This window comes from Aptenodytes patagonicus, chromosome 4, assembly GCF_965638725.1.
Source record: "Aptenodytes patagonicus chromosome 4, bAptPat1.pri.cur, whole genome shotgun sequence".
Taxonomy (NCBI): domain Eukaryota; kingdom Metazoa; phylum Chordata; class Aves; order Sphenisciformes; family Spheniscidae; genus Aptenodytes; species Aptenodytes patagonicus.
In genome coordinates, this window is record NC_134952.1 from 13,707,353 (window position 1) to 13,732,915 (window position 25,563).

General features: G+C 37.4%; 1 protein-coding gene across 5 annotated transcripts in view; it reads left to right on the top strand.

Moving 5' to 3' along the window:
- Positions 1-25,563, top strand: part of JAKMIP1 (janus kinase and microtubule interacting protein 1) — a 178,211-nt gene that overhangs the window by 121,570 nt on the left and 31,078 nt on the right. For all 5 annotated transcript variants that reach the window (XM_076335917.1, XM_076335913.1, XM_076335915.1 and 2 more), the window contains 9 exons: positions 280-408; positions 1,683-1,811; positions 6,163-6,246; positions 10,017-10,079; positions 11,307-11,405; positions 14,410-14,511; positions 17,515-17,568; positions 18,589-18,654; positions 22,357-22,425. In XM_076335917.1, the coding sequence (XP_076192032.1) occupies positions 280-408; positions 1,683-1,811; positions 6,163-6,246; positions 10,017-10,079; positions 11,307-11,405; positions 14,410-14,511; positions 17,515-17,568; positions 18,589-18,654; positions 22,357-22,425 (795 nt within the window). The remainder of the gene's footprint in view (positions 1-279; positions 409-1,682; positions 1,812-6,162; positions 6,247-10,016; positions 10,080-11,306; positions 11,406-14,409; positions 14,512-17,514; positions 17,569-18,588; positions 18,655-22,356; positions 22,426-25,563) is intronic.

The following is a 25,563-nucleotide window of genomic DNA, read 5'->3' on the forward strand; positions in this document are numbered from 1 at the left end:
TAGGATCTGTATGATTTTGGTAATTAGCTTTTATAGTTTTGCTAAAGCATTATTCTATCGGCAATTACCCAGTGCTGTGTGCAGTTCAGTTCTTGGATGTTCTTATACAAACGATGTTGAAAAGTAGCTAAATTAATCAGAGGACAAGGGTTTACAAAGGAACCTTTTTTCTTCCTTAAATACTAAAATAATGGTCAGAGAAGACCTTGGCAACTGCTTCCTGGGTCACTGGGGTTTTCCAACTGTTTTGCTAGTAACTAAGAAAAACTAACTTTTCAGAGGCATGTTGTGGAGACATTTTTTGGATTTGATGAAGAATCTGTTGATTCAGAAACATCATCTGTAACTTCATATAACACAGATAAAACAGACAGGACACCAGCAACGCCAGAAGAAGATTTGGAAGATGTAAGTAGTAGGTGATTTGACATGGAGTATGAATGCAAACATTTTTTTCACCTCTTCTGCCACAGAAACTATGAAAGATTTGGCAGAGAATTGCTTTGTTTTGTTTCAAGTCCAGTAATACATCCACAGTCATTGCAATAGAATTAATAAGATAATATTCTGCCTGACAGATTTGGCAGATATGCAGATATTGGGCTGAGAAATAAACTTGTTTTTCTCAAACCCTTTCTTATTAGTCAAAAGAAAATTAATAGGCACGTTGCTTTGCCAAAAGTCAATAGTTACTAGACAATAGTTTGCCTTTCAACCTTGTAAGTTATTCGACTGTTTTGATACAACCAGGATTTCCTTCCTGTACTTACAATACTCAGAGAGGCTTTTGCAATTCATTAAGGCTTAAATGATCATAGGTAGTAAATACCCACTAACAAGTTTTGTTTCAGCTCTGTGATATGCACTGCAGCTGGCCTACTTCAAAAGATTGCAGGGCTGAGGACAAAGTATGAATTAGATGCTCTTTTTCATCTTTCTTTCCTGTTCACTAACTTGTGCCTAATACTGCTCAGTCACAAGAAGCTTCCTATTTTTCTAGGCTTAATATCTAATAATATTGTAATGTAATCTCTTTTCCTTGGAGCTTGAGTTCCTGGAGCAAAAATTAATTAAAGGGAAGGACATTTCTTGCCCTCAGCATTATAGGAAAGACCTTGAAAGTGTTGATTTCAGTTGGTCAAAATTCAAAGAAAATTAAGACATTAAAAATACTTCATGTTAAAAAAAAATTAAAAAACCTTCTTATGGCTTTTGAAATATAACTTCTGTGTTAGAGTGCTTGTGCTGGTAAAATGCTTTACCCTGGCATTGTAGAGAAAAAGAGTAAGGAGGCAGTGATGGACTGCATGACGAATAGAATGAACCCCTTCTGAAGCCCCTGTGGCTCTGGAGTTGCTGAAGACAGTGGTGCATAGAACTGTTCCCTCTCATCTTTCCCCAGTCAGTTTCTTCCCATTTCTGTACGTTACTGCCTTATATAGTAACTTTTACTGTCCTGAAATTGTAAGGTAGACACAGTTACTGATCCCTGCATTTCTGCATCATCCTCAAATCATCCTTCCTTCCATTTCCACTTGTTTTAGTTTTTTAAACCTGTATTAAACTTTGAGACTCAGTGTGAGTTGTGTTGCTTGTTGTGTTTGTGAATCTATCTGTCTATATAAAGAAACCCATTATCGTATATATTTATACAAAACCACTTTTTTTCCCTCTTCATTAAGAGCACACCTAAAGAAGAAGCTGAACTAAGGTTCTGCCAGCTAACAAGAGAGTATCAAGCTTTGCAAAGAGCTTATGCATTGCTTCAAGAACAAGTTGGTGGAACCCTGGATGCAGAGAGAGAAGCAAGGGTAATTTTTTAACTGAAATTTCTTTTAACTCTGAAATCATTGAAAAAGCTGAAAAAACTTGGAATAGCAGGAGATATCTTTGCAGGTCAGTGAAATGCAAAGCGCAATGTTTTTGAGGATTAGAGGATATTATCAGTAAAAGGACAATTTAGATTTATCTGGTGCAATCAAAACAAAGATATAGTTATACTTTATTCTAGCATGCATAATGTATTAAAGATTTCAGTAGTAAGACGGTTTTATTGAGAATGATATCTCAATTGAACCTGCAATTTGGATAGCAACATGATGGATTTAAAGTGAATTGGAGAATAGGTTGTTATAAGTACTTAGGTACTTTTATCATATGAGTATATTAAAAAGCTGACCCAAATCTGACAAAAGAATTTTTTCTTCCAAGTGTTTTGTCAAATATATGAAATCATAATTCGTTTTGAAAAAAAGTCAGTTTGAGAGTATTCTTCCACTAAAAAGTACGTAGCTAACTGTTGTTACTGTTAGGTCAGCATGTGTGATTGTTTAGTCACCCTGAAATAGATTTTTCTTTATCCTCACAGCAATCTCTGTACTATAGGTATTTGAGGTGTGAGAGAGTATGTATTCTGTTTTCATTTACCCTTCTGCCACCACTGTGTTTAACCGTTTAGTGCAGAGATGAGGTCAGCAGAAGTCATGCTAACATCTTCCTTTCTGTTTTTTCCAAACTGGGGAGGAGAGAAATCACTTCGTAATGAATTGGTGAGCTCTGACTCAGTCCCCAGATCTATTAACTGAACAGCAGTGGCATCAAAAAAGAGCTGAGTTAACTAGAGGCAAAATTTCTTCTACTTTATCCCAACTCCTTGCAGATAGGGGCATGTCTAGAAATTTAGTGTATTTACAAGTCACCCTCTACTTGAATGACTATTGTGATCAATGACCAAAGAACATGTAACATCCAAATGGGCAAGCAATAGCCATAGGGCTGGAAACTTCATCATCTTCACCTCGTGTCCTTCATTCTGCATCAAGTGCAGCTTGAACCTGTAGATTACTGAGATAGTTGACTGATGTCATTGCGAGGCCACTCTCAATTATCTTTGAAGGGTCATGGCAATTGCGGGAGGTTCCTGAGCAAACGTCACTCTTGTCTTCAAGAAAGACAAGAAGGAGGATCTGGGGAACTGAAAGCTAGTCGTTCTCACCTCAGTCCCTAGGAAAGGGATGGAGCAAATAATCATGGAAACCGTTTCCAAATGTCTGAAAGACAAGGTGACTGGGAGTGATCAGCATGGATCTACGAAAGGGAAATCATGCTTAACCAGCTTGATAGCCTTCTATGATGAGATGACTAGCTTGGCAGATGAGTTGAGAGCAGTGGATGTTGTTTATCTTTACTTTAGTAAGTCTTTTGACACTCTCCCCTGTAAGATTCTTGTAGACAAACTGAAGCACAGACTAGACAAGTGGACAGTGAGGTGGACTGAAAATTGGCTGAAATGGCTTAAAGCGTTGTGATCAGTGGCAGAAAGTTCAGCTGGAGGTGTGTCACCAGTGATGTACTGCAGGGGTTGATACTGTGTCCAGTACTATTTAACCTCTTCCTTAATGACCTCGATGAATGAACAGAGTGCACCTGCAGCACGTTTGCAGATGATGCAAAATTGAGAGGAGTGGTTCATACGTGAGATGATTGTGCTGCCATTCAGAGGGACCATTCAACTGCCTGAAGAAATGCGTAAAGAGGAATCTCATTAAATTCAACAAAGGGAAGGAAAAGTCCTGCATGTGGGGAAGAGTAACTCCGTGTACCAGTACAGACTTGGAGCTGGCTTGCCAGCAATGTGCCCTTGCAGCAAAGAAGCCCCTCCTGGGCTGCATTAGGAAGAAAGTCCCCAGCAGACCAATGGAGGTGATCCTTCCTCTCTACTCAGCATTGATGAGGCTGCATCTGGAGTGCTGGGTCCACGTCTGGGCTCCTCCAGTACAAGAAAAACATGGAAATATGGGACAGAGTCCAGCAAAGCGCCATGAAGATGATTAAGGGCTTGGAGAACCTGATACACAAGGAGAGGCTGAGAGAGCTGGGACTGTTCAGTCTGGATAAGAGAAGGCTCATGGGTATCTTATCAATTTGTGTAAATACCTGATGGAGGGAGTAAAGAAGATGGAACCAGACTCTTCTCAGTGGGAACCGGTGAAAGGACAAGATGCAACAGGCACAAATTCAAATACAAGAAATACCATTTAAACATAAGAAAAACCCTTCTTCCTCTGAGGGCAGTCAAACATTGAAACAGGTTTCCCAGAGAGATTGTGGAGTCTTCATCCCTGGAGATATTCAGAACCGCACTGGACAAGGTCTTGAGCAACCTTCTCTAGGTGCCCCCCCTGCTTTGAGCACAGGAGTTGGACAGGAGATCCCTTCCGACCTCAATGACACTGTGATTCTAAAAAGTGGTTAAGCATTAAAAAAACCCCTGACCTACTTCCCGCCCCCCCAAAAAAACCCCCCAAATCCCAAAAATGGAAAAACGTGTTAAATATTGTGAATTATTACATATTACTGCCTTGCTACATGTGGCCTTCGTTGTATGGTGCCACTGCAACATGTTGCTAATAATGCAGAAAGACAAAGATTTTAATGTGGTTTAAAAATTACTGGTGGGGATGGACTCAGTTTATCCCAAAGGTAGGAGCTGCCACTAGCTTAATGGTTCCACTGCTTATAACAATTAATAAAATATTCACAAAATTCTATATTGCTAGATTGCTGATGGTTATTAGGCATACACGTGCACTATTTTGTCCAGGTAATTTTCTCCGGCAAGCATTTTAAAATCCACTTACTGAATATTCTCAGGTATATAAACAGCATGCTTGTGGGAGCAGAATTTCTGTGTGTTAATAAGCAAAGCTTTCCAGATAAAAGTTACAGAAGAATGTAGACTGCTTGACATTATCTGGAGTTATTTACAGCTCAAAAAGTTAGTCTGTTATCCTCAGAGCCAGTATTTAGAAGATTCAGGGTTTACTTTAAAATGTGTCATGTTTTGTTTTGGGTTTTTTTTTCAAGGTTCTTTGAAGTGTCTCTCAACCAACCTTAACTTTTTTTTTTTTCCTGTGAAATACAGTTCTTATAATAATCGAATTGTTGCTCTATGGCTTTATTTGTTAGAGTTCTCAGCATCTTACAAAAACCTAGTCACATTTGACACTCTTTTTAAGTAGGACACTTAGCCAAGGAAAGCAATAAGGACTTTGGAGATCATTTTGCAAGCTAGAATTGGGGCGGGGAGCATAATTACATCTACTATTAAAGTAAGATTTCAGAGGCACTCATGTATTTGACAGTTATGAGAGACCATTATACATTTCCTTTGCCTTCATGGGAAGGGAGACCCTGGTATGAATATTTTTGTAATAGCTTTTTTAAATTTTATTTTGCAGGCATTTGCAAACTGTCCCTCTAGTACACTTTGGAATTGTTGCTCTTTCTTTTTAATGAAATTTTGGATTCTTTTGTCACATCCATGCAAATCCATCTTTTGAGTGAGTCAGAAGGTAGCTTTTTGCATGGTTAGTTTTGTAGGGCCCAATGTTCTGGTGGGATGAACATTTCCTATTACTTTTAGATGAGGCTTAAGGTAAACAACAAGGACCCAAAGATGCAGAAGGAAATCCTTGTAGGAATTTTTGAATTGCTTGGATGAAAGAGTACCTGAAGTAGGATGGAAAAAGTACTTGCAGTAGCTCAAGGAGCCTCAGTGACTGAAGGTCTCCAGAGATATCCTTTGGTTTATATCCTTTTTGTTTAGTACCTTGTATGATTCAGTCCTTTTTAGGGCATCACTGGACTCAGGGGGTAATACCTACTGTAGTGTAACAGTTAGTGTAATAATCATGTAGAATGAGGAAAACTGATTGGCGTGTGCTGTTTATTTGATATATAAACTGTTTTGGGTCAATATATTTTATTTACCTATAGGCCTTTTTCAGTGCTTATTGCAATTCTCTTTCTCTCTTGCCCCTTTTTTCCCAATTGCCTTGAATTACTAAAGCTTATGAATAGCTTCTTAGAGCTCTTTCAGTTCCTAACTTCTTTTTTTTTTCCCTGGGAAGAGCTTTGTCACTGAATATGTGATGATAACATCTTTTTAGGCTAGGAAGGAAAAATGCTGTTAAACCGATGGCTTTAAATATTTTGTAACATAAACACAAAAGCCATTATTTTAATGAAAAGCATTAAAAGCTGACTAGACAGCCCATAAGTGGGTAGAAAGTATCTTTACTTTGATTCTGTGTGTGATTAAATCTACCTGTCTACCTGGATGTGCATACACACACACTTTTTAATCCTTTTTTCCCCCAGACTCGTGAACAACTGCAAGCTGATCTTCTCAGGTGTCAGGCAAAAATTGAGGACCTGGAGAAAGCTCTAATTGAGAAAGGACAGGTAAAAGGCTCTCTTAATGTCCTCTACGACATCATTTTCTCCCTTGCATGCAGTGGTGCCCTTGCCATCTTCATTGCTTGCTGGTGTGTTAGTGTGACTGATGCAGCTTAATTGCTACTCCAGCAATAGATTACTTAAATAAAGGACAGTATTATGTAGGCTAAGAAAATGCCATTAAAGATTCATTTTCTAACACATAATACGCTAAAGCATAAGACTGAAATAACTGCATGTATGTGCATTGTAAATTCTGTTCCCATTGTCATTTGGTGCAGGCTTTTCTCCTGTTTTCCATTTTGTTTATATTTGTTATAAATTCCAATAAAATTAATATTCTATATTCTATCTGGAGAATATTTTTGGTGTGTAGCATAGAAAAAGTCAAAAACCAAATCACTTCCACACACACTTCAGCTAGAAAAATGAACCACTTGGTGTGCCTGGTTAATGGAAGCCACTTGCGGTGTTACTCTCTGGAGCTTAAATTCGTAGAGGACCCAACTGCTTTCAAATTCCCATACCATCACACATGGTAAAATTAGGCCTTATGTTTCAGTATATCTTGTAAATACTTGACAAAGATGTGGCTACTGATGCATATTTAATAAAGTCTAGGATCTGAAGACTGATTAAAGGTTATGAGAGTGCATTTAAAAGAATCTCAGTTGCATAACTGCTAGAACGCACTGAGAAAGTTGGGGAGAAGTTATTTTACGCTTTGTTGTTTGAAATAACAATTTTAAAATTGCAGGTAGCATATGGTAATAAAATAAGATATAGGTATCTATAGGTATACATTTCAAAGACTAATGATCCTGTAGCATTGAATAAAAGCAACCTACGAATAATGCCAAGTTAATGGTATTAGTATTTCTATGGTTTATTCTTTGTAAGAAAAACCTTTCTGTAAGATTCTGTATAAATACAAAGGTTTTGGGACCATATTCAAGTTAAGGATAAAAATTGTTTATGCTAGCTTCCACACAAACTACAATTTGCTTAGTAAATTCCCTGTAAATAAAATATTACTAAAAATAGAGAATATGTTATCAATCTAAAAATGATGGCTCACTGAGCTTTTGGAAAAATAAATGGGACTGAAGACCTCTCGAGGATCTACTGCTGACATTTTAGTGTGTTGATGATAAAGGTGTTGTGGGCAAATTGCCGTGTAATTGAAAACATTAACAAAATAGTTGACTATTACAGTGTAAAATGTAAGTGCTGTGTATGTAAATAAGTGAACATGGATACCCATGTAAGAAAGTACTTCTGTGATTTTGCTTCCAGAATGGTACATCAAAAAGATATGCCTGGAAGTTAGAATTTAATTAGTTATTACTTTATGAGATTCATAACCACATTTTCAACCTTGTATCTCTTCGTAATCCTGAGAAGGCCAACAGGGACGTGACAAGGAGCAATATGATATTGTCTCTAGTGGGCTAGTTTGTACGCTGAGCATTAGCTTTCCACAGAATTGGTGACAGCGTCTTCCTGGGAGCTCTAGCACCTGCTCAGTTCTCCTGACCTGTTAGTATTTACATTCAACAAAATAAATGGTTGCGATGATAAACTGACTTCTTTGTGCACTATGTGATTTTTTTATTTTATTATTATTACTTTGTCATGTAGGTGGTCATGGTAGTGATGATGATATAATAATGCTTGTGAAATGTTCATTCGGGGAACCAGTCCCTAAAGTACTTTTGAAAAGGAAACAGTGAATCAAAAGATCCTAGTGCATTATCCCAGGAACTTTTACTCTTACTTACAGCTTTAGGGAACAGAAGCAGCAAAGACCTTCACAATTTTCCTGAAGTCAAATTCAGAGCAGGAGATTAGAATCTTATTGTTAAAAAATTATTTGAAGCTTGGCTTATAACTACTCGTGTAATTTCAAAGTAAGTGTCAATGGCTCATGTTAATATCTCGATCAGCTCGATCTGTCAGAATTCCCTTAGATGTAAAATAAGACTAATAATCCATTTTTGCAAGGTACATTGAGGTGCATGCATAAGAAACATTATATTAAGGGAAGAAATTCTTATAAAATATTAATAGTGGTAAATAATAAATCTCAAAATATTGGAGTGTGTAATGTGCCAGATGGATTTTTTTTTTTTTGAACGCTCAGCTCTCTCAGTGTGACCTGGTGTGTACATAAATACAGTCCCATTGAAGTTAAGGTTTTCTCAGAAAGTTGAACTGAACTAACTTCGTCAAGAAAGACACAAAGTTAATTGTCAATAGGGCAAATTAATCATTTTTTTCTACTTGTGTCAACTGGAGTAGTTGAACCTGCAGGTCTGATGTAACTGTTGAACCTGCCTTTTACCATATGCATGCATTGGGCTGTCCACCCTAAGTCTGTGAGCGCAACTCCTTGTTCATTCCTTGACCTTAGTAAAATGCTAGTTAAATGTTAAACTAGACATTGGATTTTATTTTCAATATTTCTTTCAAAAATTCTTGACAAATGTCATGCCTTTTCAGTACTCATTTTAGTATATTATTCTTAGTATGATACTTTTAACGTCATAACCCTGAAGAGCTTGTTTACTGCATGAAAGTTAAAGTGCACTTGCACATTCTTATATATGAGTGGGAAAAGGAGAGAGAACAGTAGAATATGAAACTATAGTGGACTGTAGGTAGAAAAACTAACTTTAAACTTTTTTTAAAAATGCTAATTGGAGTAAATATTATATCATAATGTTTTAGATTTTTTTGGTTGACATTTCAAGGCTAGTTAATGGGCTGGGATATCCAGATTTCATTAATTTCTCGTGCAGCATCAATGTGCAAATACCTTGCTGACAAAGAAAGAATCAGCCTTAATACTTTAGTAAAGACATTTAGATGTTAAATAAATTGTCCTTTTTACCTAGAAAAGAATTTGATCTATAGTTAGTATGGCATATTAAGTGTTGGCTATTGTTTTATTAAACTTATTAGAGCAGTGTGAGCTAGGTTATGTAAATACTTTTCTCTAGAGGGAGAACAGAGCGAATTTGGCTATTAAAACCCATTAAACCAGAATGTCCAGCTATGGCTGGAGTGAGTTTTTGTAACTTGGGTCTTTAAAGGGATATTGGATGAAGCCTTTTGAAGCCATGGAAAAACCTAAAAGGAAAGATCAGCTTTGGAACAAGTGATCAAATGGAAATACAGTTTTCAAATGGAGTATAGAATATCTTATATCCCTTCCCTTCCTCCATAGCCTTGAATTTCTTATCACAAACACTGTGTATTGGCCTGATTCTCACACTTTTAGCAGAGGGCAATCAACGGCATACCACTGAAGCTTATTTTCAGTCATTTGGGGTAATTAAATGTTTTTCTTACCTTTCTCCATTGGGATTTGCATTACAACACTCAAAATGGGATGGTTTTGCAAGAAAGTTCCCAACTCTTTGCAATGGAAAGAAATAGTTTTGAGTTAAGCTGAGTGAATAAATGTTTTTAAAATGACATAAAATATAACTGCGTTCACCCACAATTGTTATATGTAAAGATTTTAAAGTGTATGCTTAGCTGGAACATATTAGGAAACAAGAGACTCAGCTTCAGGAAAACAAAGGAACTTTTATTTTCTCTGTAGTTTAAAATGCTAGTTATCCTGGAAATATTTATGATAGCTTTATTTTTTTATGTGTGACCATTTTTATACTTGAACTTACAATGATGTCTGAAACCTTCTAATTATTGTGGTTATTCATTTGTCAAAATGTATATGATTTTGATGTTTTTAATCCTCTTCCTCATAGGATTCAAAATGGGTAGAAGAAAAGCAGCTGTTAATCAGAACAAATCAGGCGTTGCTAGAGAAGGTACGTGTTTAGAATCTGGGAATATTTTCACAATTGCTGTCCTTTATCATAAAAGGAATGGTAAAAGGAAATGAACGTACTAAGTACTGGAACATCAACATGAAAATTGCTTACTTTATTTCTCTCCAGAAACAGAAATTCTGATGAAAGTCTCTGATTAAAGTACCAATATGCTTTTGTACTCTTTGGGAATGGAAGCTGCTCTTTATTGTGGAATTACATGTTGTATAGCCAACAGTAGAACCCAAGCTGGCTGATGTTTCTAGTGTCCAACAAAATACTAAAATATTAAGCATAATGTGGAATCTTGTATTTTGCCAAACAGTTACACAAAGATTATTATTGTCATGATCACTAATAAAATTGCCTTCTCCCTTCAGCCTTCCTTTTTTTTACAGTTTTCCCACACATTAAGTAATACTGATTGATTTAAGACTATTGTATCATTTACTGTCTGAGATACTCAGAGCTGACCATCCTCATTGTTCTTCACTGATATTGGTGGGAAAGTTAGCTAGTACCCAGGAAGTCAAAGAATTATTTTTGTTAATTAGTAGCTCAATATTAATATAGTAGGAATAAGACAACCAAAGAAAAATTCATGACTAAAAGTAGCTACAGCCAGACTTAATTTATTCAGACACTTACATGGGTATTATAAGAGTTATAGTACATTATGCCAGATGTTACACTTCTATTTAGTAGTATTTACTTCATACAAATAAAAAGATCACCCAGTTAAGCTAGACAGTAGACCAAAGCTATTAGTTGGCATAATGAATTTCTGTCATTGTTAGTGCCCCAAAGCACAAATCTAGAAAATTAAAAAGGAGGCACTAAAACCCCTCCATTATTGTCTTTCATATACCATGAAGAGTAGATGTCTAGTTATGCAAAGACAATGAGAACAGTCTACCCAAATGTTAATGTAATCCAGTTTCATTCACTTGATTTTAAAAGGAAGCCTGTACTGCTTAACTTATTTAGATGTAATATTCATATAACTTTTCGTACTACTGACTTCCAGATTAGTATTGACCGTTTTCTGCTGGCAGTTCTCGCAAATATTTTCTGATGTGATGTTCCTTCTTTATTTCTAAGACACGGCCCAACTTCTAATGAGAAAGTGAAATAATTAACAGCTTTGTCTAAACCCCTGGCCTGTAACTCTGTACAGTACCTTTTCTATTGCTTACGGGGTGTTATGATGTTGTGTTTGTCTTACAGATTTACAGAATGGAACAAGAAGAACACCAGCTGAAGAACGAGATGCAAGATGCAAAAGACCAGAATGAGCTGTTAGAATTCAGAGTGCTAGAGCTTGAAGTAAGAGATTCTCTCTGTTGCAAACTCTCAAATGGAGCAGAAATTATGTTTGAACCCAAGCTGAAATTCCTGTAAAGATTACTGATGTCTGGTGCATGTTTAAGGGAAATCACTTAGGTATCTATTTTTTAAATGTTGTATCTTGGGATAATGAAATTGATACCACTGCCTTAATATGTTTTGGAGAGAGTGCTCACTAATGTTTATAAAGATGTAATATAGCTAATATATATTGCATATAGTTTGTTTTTCATCTAATAAAATATTTTGTTTTGCAATATTTTGCCTTTTTTATTTGTTTCATTTCCATAACTGCTCTTTTCCTGCATGTAAAATCACTTGGTATGTATAGTACAGCCTTGGTTGACATTGTTTAAATTAACACACCTTCTCACGTCTTGCATGCAGTGAAATCTAAAGATCTGACACATCCATCACTTTAATGTATAATTGCTTTTAATTACATTAAGATTGACAACATTAATATGAAGTAAAATGATCTTAAAAGAACACATTTTGATAGCAGCTTTGAAAGAATTTCTCTTACCTGAAATCCATTTTCTGATTGTGTAACATGGTCATGGACTGGAAATAATTGGCATCAGTCAATGAAAAAAGGAAACAAAACCCTCTGAGAATGTCAAAGTGGTGAAGCGCGAGTACAACTTCTGTATGTGGAAGTAGTATGTTGCCCATAGCAAACAAATTCAATACTTTGCATAAATGAAATAACAGTGAAATTATTTGAACATGTAGCATGTGATTACAGTAGAAGGCGATGGTTCTCATCACCTTGTAAATGGAGCCCATGTTGAATTTAATAACACTAAACTACTTGTGTGTGATGCACAGTTGTCACACGGTTGTATTGCCTGATAACACATTGTTCAGTTTCAAAGATCATCAGCATTCTTAACACCATTTAGAATAAACTCTCCAAGAAACCTGTCATTGTCACTCCTCCATAGTTTTCATCACCCAGCACGTTTCACCAAAAATCTTGGCATGTGTAACTTCTCTGATAGAGATGAAAATGTCATGTCTTCCTGTTACGTGGATGTTCTGCTTTTTGTCTTTGACATTTCTTAATCTTTTTTTAAACCTTTACTTTATCAACCATACATTTTGATGTCATAGCCCATTATATTCAAAATTATGAATGTAGGATATTAGAATTTCAGTAGATGTTTGGAAAAATAAAAATGCTTTCTAATATATATCTTTATATTTTATTAAGCAACTGTAAAGTAAAATACTGAACAATTTAGCATTTGAGTTGGCAGTCATACTAGAAACTGCTTCCTAAAGTCTAAGTGTTCTTAGAAATAAAACAATCCAAAAATTTTTCTTAGGAAAAGAAAAAAAGTGCTTCAATACATCCTTCATGAATGTCTTTTTCACATGGAAGAATCACATGAAAAATAGCTCAGTGTGATGTGTCGAGTTTTGTCATGTGCCAAATCTTTAAGGACTTGTTTCGCAGAATAACAACGGAAGTATTTTTGTGTGACTGCAAGAAAAGATTGTTTTCCTTAGTAGGCAAGCATTTAGACACAAATGTGACTAACAATGTGAATGCTTTAGCAAAATGATGAATGCTTCTGGTAATCATGACAGTATTTTTTTGAGAGCAATTAAATTATTTCGGATGAAAATTAGGCTAGAGTAGAAAACATAAACATTTGTCTATCATTTAATGCAAGCAAATTCAGGTGAGTTTAATGCAATGAAATAATTTTTTAAAAAATCTAAAATGGTAACTGAATTTGGACAAGAATTAAGCTTCTGGTGTTGGATTACAACAGCTAGGTCATTTAAGCCCATTTCAAAATTAGGCTGTTAATGCAAAAATTATTTAAAATAGAGCCTATGAGGGGGAAGATTGTGCAGAGTACAAAGATTTTTTCCCTCTACGTTGTAGTTTCAAATTAGGTTTAAGCTAGTTAATGAACAAGAGTTGCCATGCTTTGTAACTTGCTTAAGTGAATGCATGCAGCCTGCTTGCCTTATCAATTAAAGCACCTGAGTTAGGAAATTGGGCAATGCATGGATGGTCATAGGAACTAAAATATTTGCGGTAGCTCTCTTTCATTATACTGTCAGAAACTGAAGCTCTTGTTGTCAGTGCCTCCTCTTGTAATATGGAGAGGAAATCTGATTTTCCTCACTCGTGTTCCCATGGCCATAGAGAATTCACAGTAAGACCGGCACCTTGGCTGCCCAGACCCTTCAATCCAGTCATTTTCACAAGCACGTTAAAATTTAATTTCAGTAAAATTGCTTATTTATTGTTTTACCCTATTTCTGCCTTCTGAAGAAATAATAGGTTGGTATTTTGAAGAAACACATGAAAGTCAAGTAGATGGATAAGTTTTAGAAATACTGTAGTTTTAGATGTATCATTTTTAGTTTTGGCACAAAGAACATCCTAAGTGTAGAGTAGTGCTGCCTTTCAACATATTCTGACATCTTGGGTTGTGCAGTGAATAGGATTGGGGATTTTACATGCTCTAACAGAAAGGTTAACTGTAGAATAAACAGGGAGCAGATACACAGCTTTAATTTTATTGAGAAAATCTTCAGTGATAATATTATTTCATGATGGAGTTTGAATTTTTTTCTGCAGTTTCTTCTTCCTAAGTTGTTCTTTGTTCCATGAAAGAAAGCAATAGTTAAATAAGGTTATAACCAACATAAAAAACTGCAGAGTTTTTTAGGGCTCCAGTCAGTTATTTGGCCAGCATGCAAGGGTTCCTGCATCTGAGGAATGTTGGTTAACTTTGCAGAAACTGCGTGTGCATGGAACCACTTGGAAGCTAACACCATTTTTGTGCTTAGCTAAAGCCAAAATCCTTCAAGTATGGTGAAAGTAGGAGGAAATACCATATATTTGGAATGTGAATAGGAATCTGACTTTTTAATGTGCAAGTATGTGTTGTAAAGGTGGGAAACAAATGTTTACATATAATCATGCGTGTTATTTTTAAACAAAATCTTTTCTCAGGAGAGAGAACGAAGGTCGCCGGCATTTAATCTTCATATAACCACCTTCCCTGAAAACAATGGAAGTGCACTTCAACTGTTCTGTCAACAGGAAGGAATAAAGGTATATGTAGAGCATTAGTAGCAGTTGGATGGCCAGGATCTTTTTCGGAATGACCAACCCAATATCCAAAAAAATGGTTTGCCATCTTGCTGTAGGGAAGAAAATCTGAAAAAATAAATATAGTAAGAAAATATATTTTTAACTGGGGAAAGGGTTTCATAAGAATATGATCTGGTAGTCTGTCAGGAGTTCATCAATGAAAATGAAGGCTGGTCAATCAAGATAATTTACATTTGGTCTGGAGTACTGCTGTAAAAACATTGCAGAGAAGAATGTGATTCATTGTCAGGCTTGCTACAGTACTTTCTTCTTGATATTAAATGTTTTCATCTAAGGTCAGAATATGACGTTCACCTATTATTTTACACCCAATTTAGTGAAGCAGCTATGCATTTTGTTTGTTGAATTAATATGCTTAAGTTATTTGCCTAGGCCAGGGCCTTGAAGCATGAGGCGCCTGATCGAAAATTTATTCAAATAGGTGAGACTCTTATCTATCATTTTAGATCAAGCACAAGATAAACATTCAGATCTCACTTGGTTAGCTTCTGCTGTGAGGAAGCAAGAATTACTCTTTTCACTTCTGTTCTCCCTTGTATAGGCTAGCTGCACAAATTGATTTGCATGCTGGTTTACTTAAGACTGAATTCAAACTTGCTTTGTCAGTAAAGTTGCACAACAGGCCAGGGTAACTTTTCTACGAGTAACTAAAGTGGAATGTCTCTGTGTGTTACATACTCCATGGCACTCACTGGTAATTTATGCTTGTATTTGTAACTGTGTTTACAAGTCCTCTTACAGAAGGCTTGTTTCTATTCAGTGCCTTAATAAGCACAATACTATCTGTAGTGGAAATAAACTGAAATAAACTGTACATATTGTTAGGGAGCTGAGTAGTCTAAAAGAAAAAAAAAAAGTTAAAACCTGATTCTTACCTACAGGTTTGGTTGGGTAGTCATTTCCCAAACCACACCAAAAGTCATCAGTTAGCGTATTACCTTTCAAGTAGAGCCTCCATGGGATGCCAGACCTGCTTTTTAGCTTATCTGTTATTCTAATTTGCATGTTGGCTGTAGCAGGTACAGCTGACCAGGATCTAGAATTCATATTTTTTTCTATTGTCTTCTGTTGCATTCCTAAACAGAGGTGTTTTTTTTCAATCTGCCTTTCAGTTCACTTACCTGGAAGCAGGGGCAGTCACCTAATACGGGCATACTGAAATTGTTGACTTTTTATATGTTTTCAGTGTCTTTTGAAATTGTTAGCCATCAGTAGAAAATTAGATTCCAGAATGATGCAAAATCTGATTTGGTTTCTAAATCTTCCTATATGCTTCACATGGAAATAAATGAATTAGAATGAGTATTTCTGGCTCAATAGGTGCAAGAACTTGCATGTCTTACTAGTGAAGAATGGAATTCAGTGTAACTGATCAGCTAAAGAAACTTCCATTCAACATTGTCAATGCTGATCATAATCAATAGTTTTGTTTTTAAGACGGATCCAAACACAAGTGTGTATTAAGCTCCGCACCATTCTAAAATTACTGATGTGCACTGTTTGATAGCTGATGTAACATTTGAAGACACTGCTGAGGTGTTTGGGAAGAGAGGGAAGAGAGGGAGGGGACTTCTCAGGATAGACCAACTTGAACACAACACATTATTCCTTTTTGGAGCCAGGATGGACTAATTTGTAGATTCTCTCCCACATCTGTGTCTAGTCTTCAGGAAATCTTTCATTTCTTATTGAGCCTTCCTCACTGCAGTCTGATAGGGACAGAATAATGAGCAAATATATTCCGGTGTAGCTATGTAATTTACAAGCATAGCTAATTTAGCTTTAAAAAAAATTAAAGATTGATCATCCTGACTACCGACATAATGCAGTTGCACAACACATAGATGCAAAACAGCATGTTACGTACTGTAAGTAATGAAACTAGTGAGCCAAGACACAGCCCTCTGAAATGTTGGCCTCTTCTGAAGTGCTGAACATGAGTAGAAGTTGAGGGTGCCAGCATTTAACAAGGCAGTCTTACTTTATGCATGTGCATTAAGCATTTTGGACTAACATGAACTGGTCTTTGCCCATGCTCTCAAGCCTTCCTACCTTCAAATAGCATGGCTGCATACAAGCTGTCAATGGGAATGATCCCTGGTCCGCGTTAACTTGTGGACCACACTTTGGATAGTTCAGGAGGATGTGATTAGCGCAGGTTAAACAGTTCCATGAACCTTTTCAACAACTTTTTAACGTAGAAAATAGAGTTCTGGGGCCTATGAATGGTCCCTGGCACTTTGTAAAATAGACATCGTGTGAATTTATTCCTCTCTCTTTTTGTATCAGAGGAGTGTTTTTCTTGATTTCAGTGACCAGGCCTTAATAAGGATGGTTTGTTCACTGCTTTTTGTGGATCTGGGGGCTGACTGGCAGAGAAACGTGGCTTTCTACTCACAAAGGTTATGAGCTGATAGTGTTTGGAGGAGCATGTTCAGTGCACCGTGCATACTCCCTTCTGCCACTGTAAGGCTGATTCGAATCTCCACTTTTTTGTTTAACAAAGAAAATAAAAACCAAACCACCCAACAAATCTTCTTAGCAATTATTTTGTTCATGCTCTCTGTCCTTTTAACTTCTGTACCTTGCTGTGCTTGATGCTCCACTCCAAACAAACAGGAAAAAACAGTCCTTTAAGCCTGTTCATCAGTTTTGATCTTTCATCTGCATACATCAGCAGGATGATAAGTGTAAATGGTACCGGAACATTCTGCCCTCATAAACAGACATCCAGGTTGCTTGCTATAATCAAGAGTGACATTTGGATTTGTCTCTGAAAGTATCAGTAACACTTTTGTAATTGTGATGCAAAACTAATGTTTCACTTATTTACATTTCAAGTCTTTTTGCATGCAGAAGTGAATAAAGGGTACATAAAATGTAGCATATAAAAACTGTTTCTCACCTACTTTATAAAAAATAAGTGTTGAACATCTTTTTCAGGACGTGAATATATCTGAACTTATGAAGAAGCTAGATATTCTTGGAGATAATGGGGTAACAAATTTTTCATTTCAATTATACCTCTAGTTTTACGGTTATTTGAAAGCAGGGGGTTTTTTTGCCACAGCAGAAAATAACATTCAAGAAAATGCACAGGGTGATTTTTATATGTCTATATTTGTATGAACAATATGAATGGTTAGGTATTACTTTTACAAACTTAAAAGAAAATCTTTCCGTTAAACTGATGCTAGTGAAAAGTGTATTTTCTCAAGACAGGATTTGATCTTGGCTGAATGACATGGAAAAAAGGCGCTGTAGTAGGCAGAGGGAAAAGATATAAAACAGACTAGAGGAGAAAAATAAGGAAGTCAAAGCCAGACCAAATTATTCCTGAATTTTTCCTCTTGAGTAGTAATAGTAGCACCTGCTACTGTGAAGGATGCCTCTGCCAGGAGTGGATTTTCTGGGAGAAAGGGCAAGGATAACTGGTTCCCTTTCTTCCCCTGTATTGCCATATACAGTATAAAATCCTGGTCATGCAGTTGGGGCACAAATATTCATGAAGCTGTGTCCAGTTCATAGGTAGCTTTAACAGTCTGTGGTCTTTATAATACTAGTTTTAAGCTCTAAATTTACTTTTTATGTTGAAAGTTCTGTGGAGGTTTCTATGGTACTTGCACTTTCTTTGCATTGTTTTCATTAATGGGAAGTCTAGCTCTGAAGTGCATGAGGGGGAGATTCACTTGCTGCAAGGCTATAGTCCAGTGAATTGGCATTTTTCTGGCTAGAAAAAAAAAAGAAATTTCAAAATCCCTGACAGAAACCACTTAATTTTCATTGAATAATGAACTATTGCAAAAGTGTTGTGGGAATGGTGTACTGAAATAGAGTGGAGACTAAGTACCCTTGGTTTAGCTGTTAATACTTTCAATCATGGGATCCTTTCTGGTCATGTTTATAAAATCCTAAATGTTATAGCTGATTTACTCTTTAAAGTACAGTTAAAATTTATTGCATGTGTTAAAGGATGGATTTCCAATCCAATTTAAAATGCATCTTTTTGTATTTTAGAATTTGAGAAATGAAGAACAGGTTGCAATAATTCAAGCTGGGACTGTGCTTTCCCTCTGTGAAAAGGTAGAATTCAGTAAAGATTTTTCTCTGCCTAAAGACTGACCATGTCTTCTAAGATATCACATAACTTTGCCAGGGAAGCATGGCTTTTCTGTTCAGGTCGTCTGGATTGGAGCATGTATTCATCCTTACATGACTGTTGGAATTGTGATGTCTTGAGGTAAAATCAAACTTTCAAAATAAACCAAATTTAAAAATAAAAACATATTTTGGAGATATTCCCTTAGAATATAGTACTAAAAAGCCACTGAACAAAAGAGACTTCATTCTCAGAAGTGCCAGTGTTCTCAGCTCTCTGGGAACAGGGTGCTGTGAAGTCCTCTGTAAGTCGTACCACCATGGTCCATTGTGGGCTCATTTCTGTGTATGACTGGAAAAGCTCCGAGTGGTCTGTGGTCCTTTCCTCTGTGAGTTAGTGGGCACAGGTAGCGAAAAAGTAGTTTGTACAAGATAGGTAATCAGTCAGGTCACTCAGTTCTGCATGACTAGTTCTTTACTTCTCCAATTACACAGAGAATATAATCTGTATATGAATAAAGATGACATTTAGAACTAAGAAAGACTCGCCTTTTTTTCTGAAGAAGCTTTATGCGTCCTTTTCATAGGTTTCTATTAAATCTTTCCTAGATGCATTTTTGAAATTCAGAATCAGAACATTAAAATTAAAATTTGAGCATTTTGTAATAATTGCTTTAATTGATATAATTTTGATAATCTACTTATCTAAATATCTTAATGTAGATAGTCTAAATTAGGTAATTTAATAATCATTGATTTAAGTGAGTGATTCTACAAGCAAAATAAAAATGAGGAAAAGTGCTAAAATCCCCATGCTTTTCATTGCATTATAGCATTAAAAAGAGGAGGTGATGACCATAACACTTTACATCCAATAAGGAAAGCGGAAGAACCCCAGTACACAAGGCCATGATAAAGAGCCAAACCGGACAGACTTTAGGGACTGGATTGGGTTATTATTGCTCAAGTAAATTAATGCTTGTGCAGAAAGTGCCACTGGAATTAGGGAGTTTGTTTAATTTGTGTCAGAGTGGTGCAGAATAGAACATACATTTTGTTATCTATAAATTATTTCCATTAGCAACTGATCACAGCAATAAGGGATTGGAAGCTTTGTCAACTGAAATAATTCCTTAAATGAATAGAAACATACAATTACAATGGAGACTTTATTTATTTATGCTAAAGTTGGTCTATAATTTCATTTCACATATTTTTTTTCTTTTTTTTGACAAAAGTTCCTAGTTTGCCTTAACGGATTTTTTTTGTGGTCTTATCAGATAATCTGGTTATTACAGAAATTGAACACTCCATCAGAAAGATGGAGATTTTAGTTTTATCTTGTATAGGTAAATGGACTGGATTTAAAGAATGAGATGAAAATAGTTCATGTTACCTATGGACCCTATCCATTTTATGTGATTTTAGTGAAGTGCCTCACAGTAATCTAACAAGTACAAGCTGATAGCAAATTGAATCAAGAGGGTACTCTGGGAAGCATGAAACCTTTTCCTCTTTTTCATGGTGCACATTTGAGGTACAGGCTAATCAAGTGACTCTGGTTTTCTCAGTAACAGAAGGCACTATCCATGTCCAAAGTTTACAAAGACAAAGAATAACAGAAATTAGTCTTATGCTGTCCTTAACAAAACAAACACGATACCAAGTTTCATAATACTGTGTTTTACAGCACAGACGTCGTCAGGCAAAATCTGATAAGTAAGACTGGATGATTGTTTTAACATAAGTTCTATTGGGTGCATATACTGAATTTAGATTAAAGGAAATTTAAAGCAACTCCACTGCCTTCTCCAGCGTAATGTAACCATCTCGATGTCCCTCTAAATAAGGGCCAGACAGCTTCCCATATGCATTCCTATAGTTGCTTAATTACAAGAAACTATCATATATAATCATCTCGTAATGGGATCTTTTGGTAGAGAAATGGTACTCAGTCACAGCTCTTGTGCTAGTTATATTCACGTGCTAATTAATCACACTCAGTGTTTATTTAGGTCAAATCTATTATACTCAGCCACTATAAGTGATCTTTTGGAAATGAAGCAAGGAAAGTTTCTGGGTTCTGCTGGCACAATTCCAGAAGCTTATTTTGAATGCTACAACTGATTATGACTCCTAAATACATGGTTGTCTCTTCTGTGCCTCTTGGTTCCAGAAAGGCTTACAGGTATAGGAAGATCAGAATCAGCATTTAGTTTTGCATATCATTCATACCTTCAAAAAAATTAGACCTCTAATTTTTGCAAATAACCCTTCATTTGCAAATATTGAGGGTAGCTGTGAGAGATGCTGAGGACTTTCCATTTCTATTGATTTCAAGGGTTCAGAATGCTCACTGTCTTGCCGAATGCTTTATCAGCGGTGAGACTTTCCTTAGGAATATCTTCAGTCTGTCACCTTCGAAATGAAGAAAACAAAGATGATGAAAATAGAATCACTGGGGAATATGGTGTTCCTGTTCACTTGTTTCAGTTCTGTACAAAGCTAAACCTACTAAACAGATAAAACAAGTTTACATTTTTATCCACTGGTCTCTTAAATAGTGGAAGGTCCAAAGGATGAAGTAATGAATTCACATTTTGCTTGTTTGTAAACTTATGTTTGCAGATTTCCTGTCTAAATCTTTGGAAAAAAATGGATATGTCATTAATTCCTCTGAGTCTGAGCCCCAATGAATTCACCAAAACCCTAAATTAAAAAAAGTTGATGTGTAATGCTTACCAAAAGAATTAAATAGGAGTAATCTAGTGTTAGTAAGCAAAGCATTTGAGGAAAGTGATAATTATCAGTGGCAAAGCTACAGTTGGTCTTAATGGGAGCTGGTGCTACAAAAAGAAGCATTAGTCTAAACTATACTCTCTGTAAGCTAGTCATTGATCCTTTTTGTAGACCAATAAGGAAATGAAATAGAACAATTCAGAACTGAGCATTCCCATCCATTCCAATAAACTTAAATACTGAATATTAATATAATCCTGGTGATGGTTAGTAATTAAGCACAAGTAATTCTATCCATGCATTTAGCTATTACAATATGTAATTTTACCTTTGGAATGCAATGGCCATTCTTCCTAATTCTGATTCTTTATCACCAGAATGGTAAAGGATTCATCATAGCAACTGCATGAACTTCCATCTGTCTGTCGGTTTTATTGTTCCCTCTACATTACCAATGTTTTAGAAGTGAGCCTTTTCCCACGAAGGGTGCAGCAAACTGTGCAAAATAAAGGATCGAGTTTGCCACCTTGCCTTTTGTTTAGATTGCCATCTGGAAAAATGCAGGACTGGTGCCCTGAAATCATATGATGGTTTTGCAAATCAGGCCAACCAGCATTGGGTATATCAAGTTGCAAACAATCAGGTTAATTTTGCATTCTTCACCCAAGTCTATTTTGTATCTTGAACTTTACAGGGGGAAAACCCTTTAAGTTATTGTAGGAAAACAGCCTCCGCTTGTTAGTCTTTAGTATGTTTCTACAGTCCTTCATTCTGCCTGTGTTTTCACAACCTTGTTCATGTGTAACTTCAAAGTGAATAGACAGTGAGGGGAATAATATGCCTGGGAGTGTTGGCAACAAACTTGCAAAATGTTCAGTGCAAATTTTTCAAAAGCTCTGTTTTTATCATTTTTTATTTTTTCCTCCTCACACTGCTATGTTCATGTAGTGGTTAAAACAGATAGAGGGGACAGAAGCTGCACTGACACAGAAGATGTTAGACCTGGAGAATGAAAAGGTAAGGAACAGTAACTAAAAATATAATTCATTTAGGCAAAACTCATCTCAAGGGAACGTGTATAGACTTCATCACAGGTTGATTTGCTGCCTTTCTCTGCTTAACAATTGCTTCATGGTAAAATTGGCACGAGGTTTCTAGAATAACTTATTGCTTGTATTCTTTGGGGTGGGAGGGAACTGTCAAAGCTATACAGAAAAAAATAGCAAAAGATACACAAATTAGGACACAAAGGCATAACTTTACAGAGCGTATTAACCAAAAAGTGTGAAATTGTCTTTGTGCTTTCTCTGTTTATTAATTTGTCTGGCAACAGCATCGTCTTTTTAATCTTGGGGTCATGTTAATAGAATTGTCAAGGATATTCCTTTGCTCTCTGGTATTCAGCTTCTGGACAAGTTGTAAAGACCTCTTACTCCAGATGACCTTTCTTGCCCCAAGGTCTTCATGCTTAAAGACAGAATGTTTTCTCAAAAGCAGTTCTGTCTTGCATAACAAACTCAGTGCTATACTGACCTTATTTTTCAATATGTTGAACAAAGAGTTTTGGAATGAGTGGTTTTATTGGTTTACCGTGCATGCTGTGCTTCTCATCTTCAAATGGCTTTACAAACACTGATTAATCCTCGCCACACCTTTTACAGGTAGATAACTAAACAGCATTACATTCATCTTAAAGAATGGGAAACTGAGACAGGGAGGTTAAGCGATTTGCCCAGGGCCACTGAAGAAGTGTGTATTTGGGCCACAATCAAAAAAAGAAGTGCTCAGACTGTGTTCTCTGTTGAGAGTAGCCTATCATACTGGTTGTACTTTAACACAGGTATGATCCTTTCGACAATTATTTTTAACTTGTTATGGAAAAACGCAAAGGTTTTGGAGAGGGAAAGTGCCCACAAATACTAGATTCTTTTATAAAAGGAACTGGAAAATGATAGTTTCTTTCTAACTTGGTTTACTATCTTCCCACTTATTTGTGATGTTTTCAAGACTTAGAATCATAGAATCATTAAGGTTGGAAAAGACCTCTAAGATCATCGAGTCCAACCGTCAACCCAACACCACCATGCCCACTAAACCATGTCCCTAAGCGCCTCATCTACACGTCTTTTAAATACCTCCAGGGATGGGGACTCAACCACTTCCCTGGGCAGCCTGTTCCAATGTTTAACCACTCTTTCAGTAAAGACATTTTTCCTCACGTTCAATCTAAACCTCCCCTGCCGCAACTTGAGGCCATTTCCTCTCGTCCTATCGCTTGTTACTTGGGAGAAGAGAACGACACCCACCTCACTACAACCTCCTTTCAGGTAGTTGTAGAGAGCGATGAGGTCTCCCCTCAGCCTCCTTTTCTCCAGGCTGAACAGTCCCAGTTCCCTCAGCCGCTCCTCATCAGACTTGTTCTCCAGACCCCTCACCGGCTTCGTTGCCCTTCTCTGGACACGCTCCAGCACCTCAACGTCCTTCTTGTAGTGAGGGGCCCAAAACTGAACACAGTATTCGAGGTGCGGCCTCACCAGTGCCGAGTACAGGGGCACGATCACTTCCCTACTCCTGCTGGCCACACTATTTCTGATACAGGCCAGGATGCCATTGGCCTTCTTGGCCGCCTGGGCACACTGCCGGCTCATGTTCAGCCAGCTGTCAACCAGCACCCCCAGGTCCTTTTCTGACAGGCAGCTTTCCAGCCACTCTTCCCCAAGCCTGTAGCGCTGCATGGGGTTGTTGTGGCCGAAGTGCAGGACCCGGCACTTGGCCTTGTTGAACCTCATACAGTTGGCCTCGGCCCATCGATCCAGCCTGTCCAGGTCCCTCTGCAGAGCCTTCCTACCCTCGAGCAGATCAACGCTCCCGCCCAACTTGGTGTCGTCTGCAAACTTACTGAGGGTGCACTCAATCCCCTCATCCAGATCATCGATAAAGATATTGAACAAGACCGGCCCCAGTACTGAGCCCTGGGGAACACCGCTCGTGACCGGCCGCCAACTGGATTGAACTCCATTCACCACAACTCTCTGGGCCCGGCCATCCAGCCAGTTTTTGACCCAGCGCAGAGCACACCTGTCTAAGCCGTGAGCCGCCAGCTTCTCTAGGAGAATGCTGTGGGAGACAATGTCAAAGGCCTTACTGAAGTCCTGGTAGAGCACATCCATAGCCTTTCCCTCATCCACTAGACGGGTCACCTGGTCATAGAAGATCAGGTTGGTCAAGCAGGACCTGCCTTTCATGAATCTGTGCTGGCTGGGCCTGATCCCCTGGTTGTCCCACACGTGCCTTGTGAGCGCCCTCAAGATGAACCGCTCCATAATCTTCCCCGGCACCGAGGTCAGGCTGACAGGCCTGTAGTTCCCCGGATCCTCCTTCCGGCCCTTCTTGTAGATGGGCGTCACATTGGCAAGCCTCCAGTCATCCAGGACCTCCCCCGTTAACCAGGACCGCTGATAAATGATGGAGACTGGCTTGGCGAGCTCCTCCAAGCTTACTCTGGAGAGCCCTGTATCTGTTTAGCATAGCAATCTGAGAGACTGCATTGCCAGTGATTGACTCAATTGTGAAATGAGTTTAGAAATAATATTCATTATCAGAAGGGCTGAGCTCTGGTTTAGTTGTCTTTGGAACCCATGTTAAGAGTTTGAGATCCTGTTCTTGTTTTCTTCCCTCTTGCTTTTTGTGGCCAGCTTTTACAACAGCTTTTGGAGAAGTAGCATGATCAGGGCAGCTGCATTGCTATTCTGGGATCTGTTGGTAGCTCTGACCCTCTGTATAGTCTTGGGCAAGTCAGCCTACTTCTCTGGTGCCAGCCACTTGTAAGCACATTAGGACCAGGCCTGTCCTTTACTATGCGTTACACAGTGCACGCTGGTATTGCATCTTTTACAACAGCCATGTAGCTGTTGCTTTAATCCACATAAGAAAATAATGCCACGTGGGTAGTCAAGGTGGGATTCACTTGCATAAACATGGTGTCTAATGCCATATTATATTCTTCAGAGTTCTGGAGATGTCCACAAAGGGCTGAGAAATATGTCCTACAGGACCTGTTGGAGACCCCTGCCCTTCTGGACTAGCAGCTGAAGTAGCATACCCTAAAATGGCTATAATAGCAATAGATGCCCATCTGTGGGTAACTGAATTCCA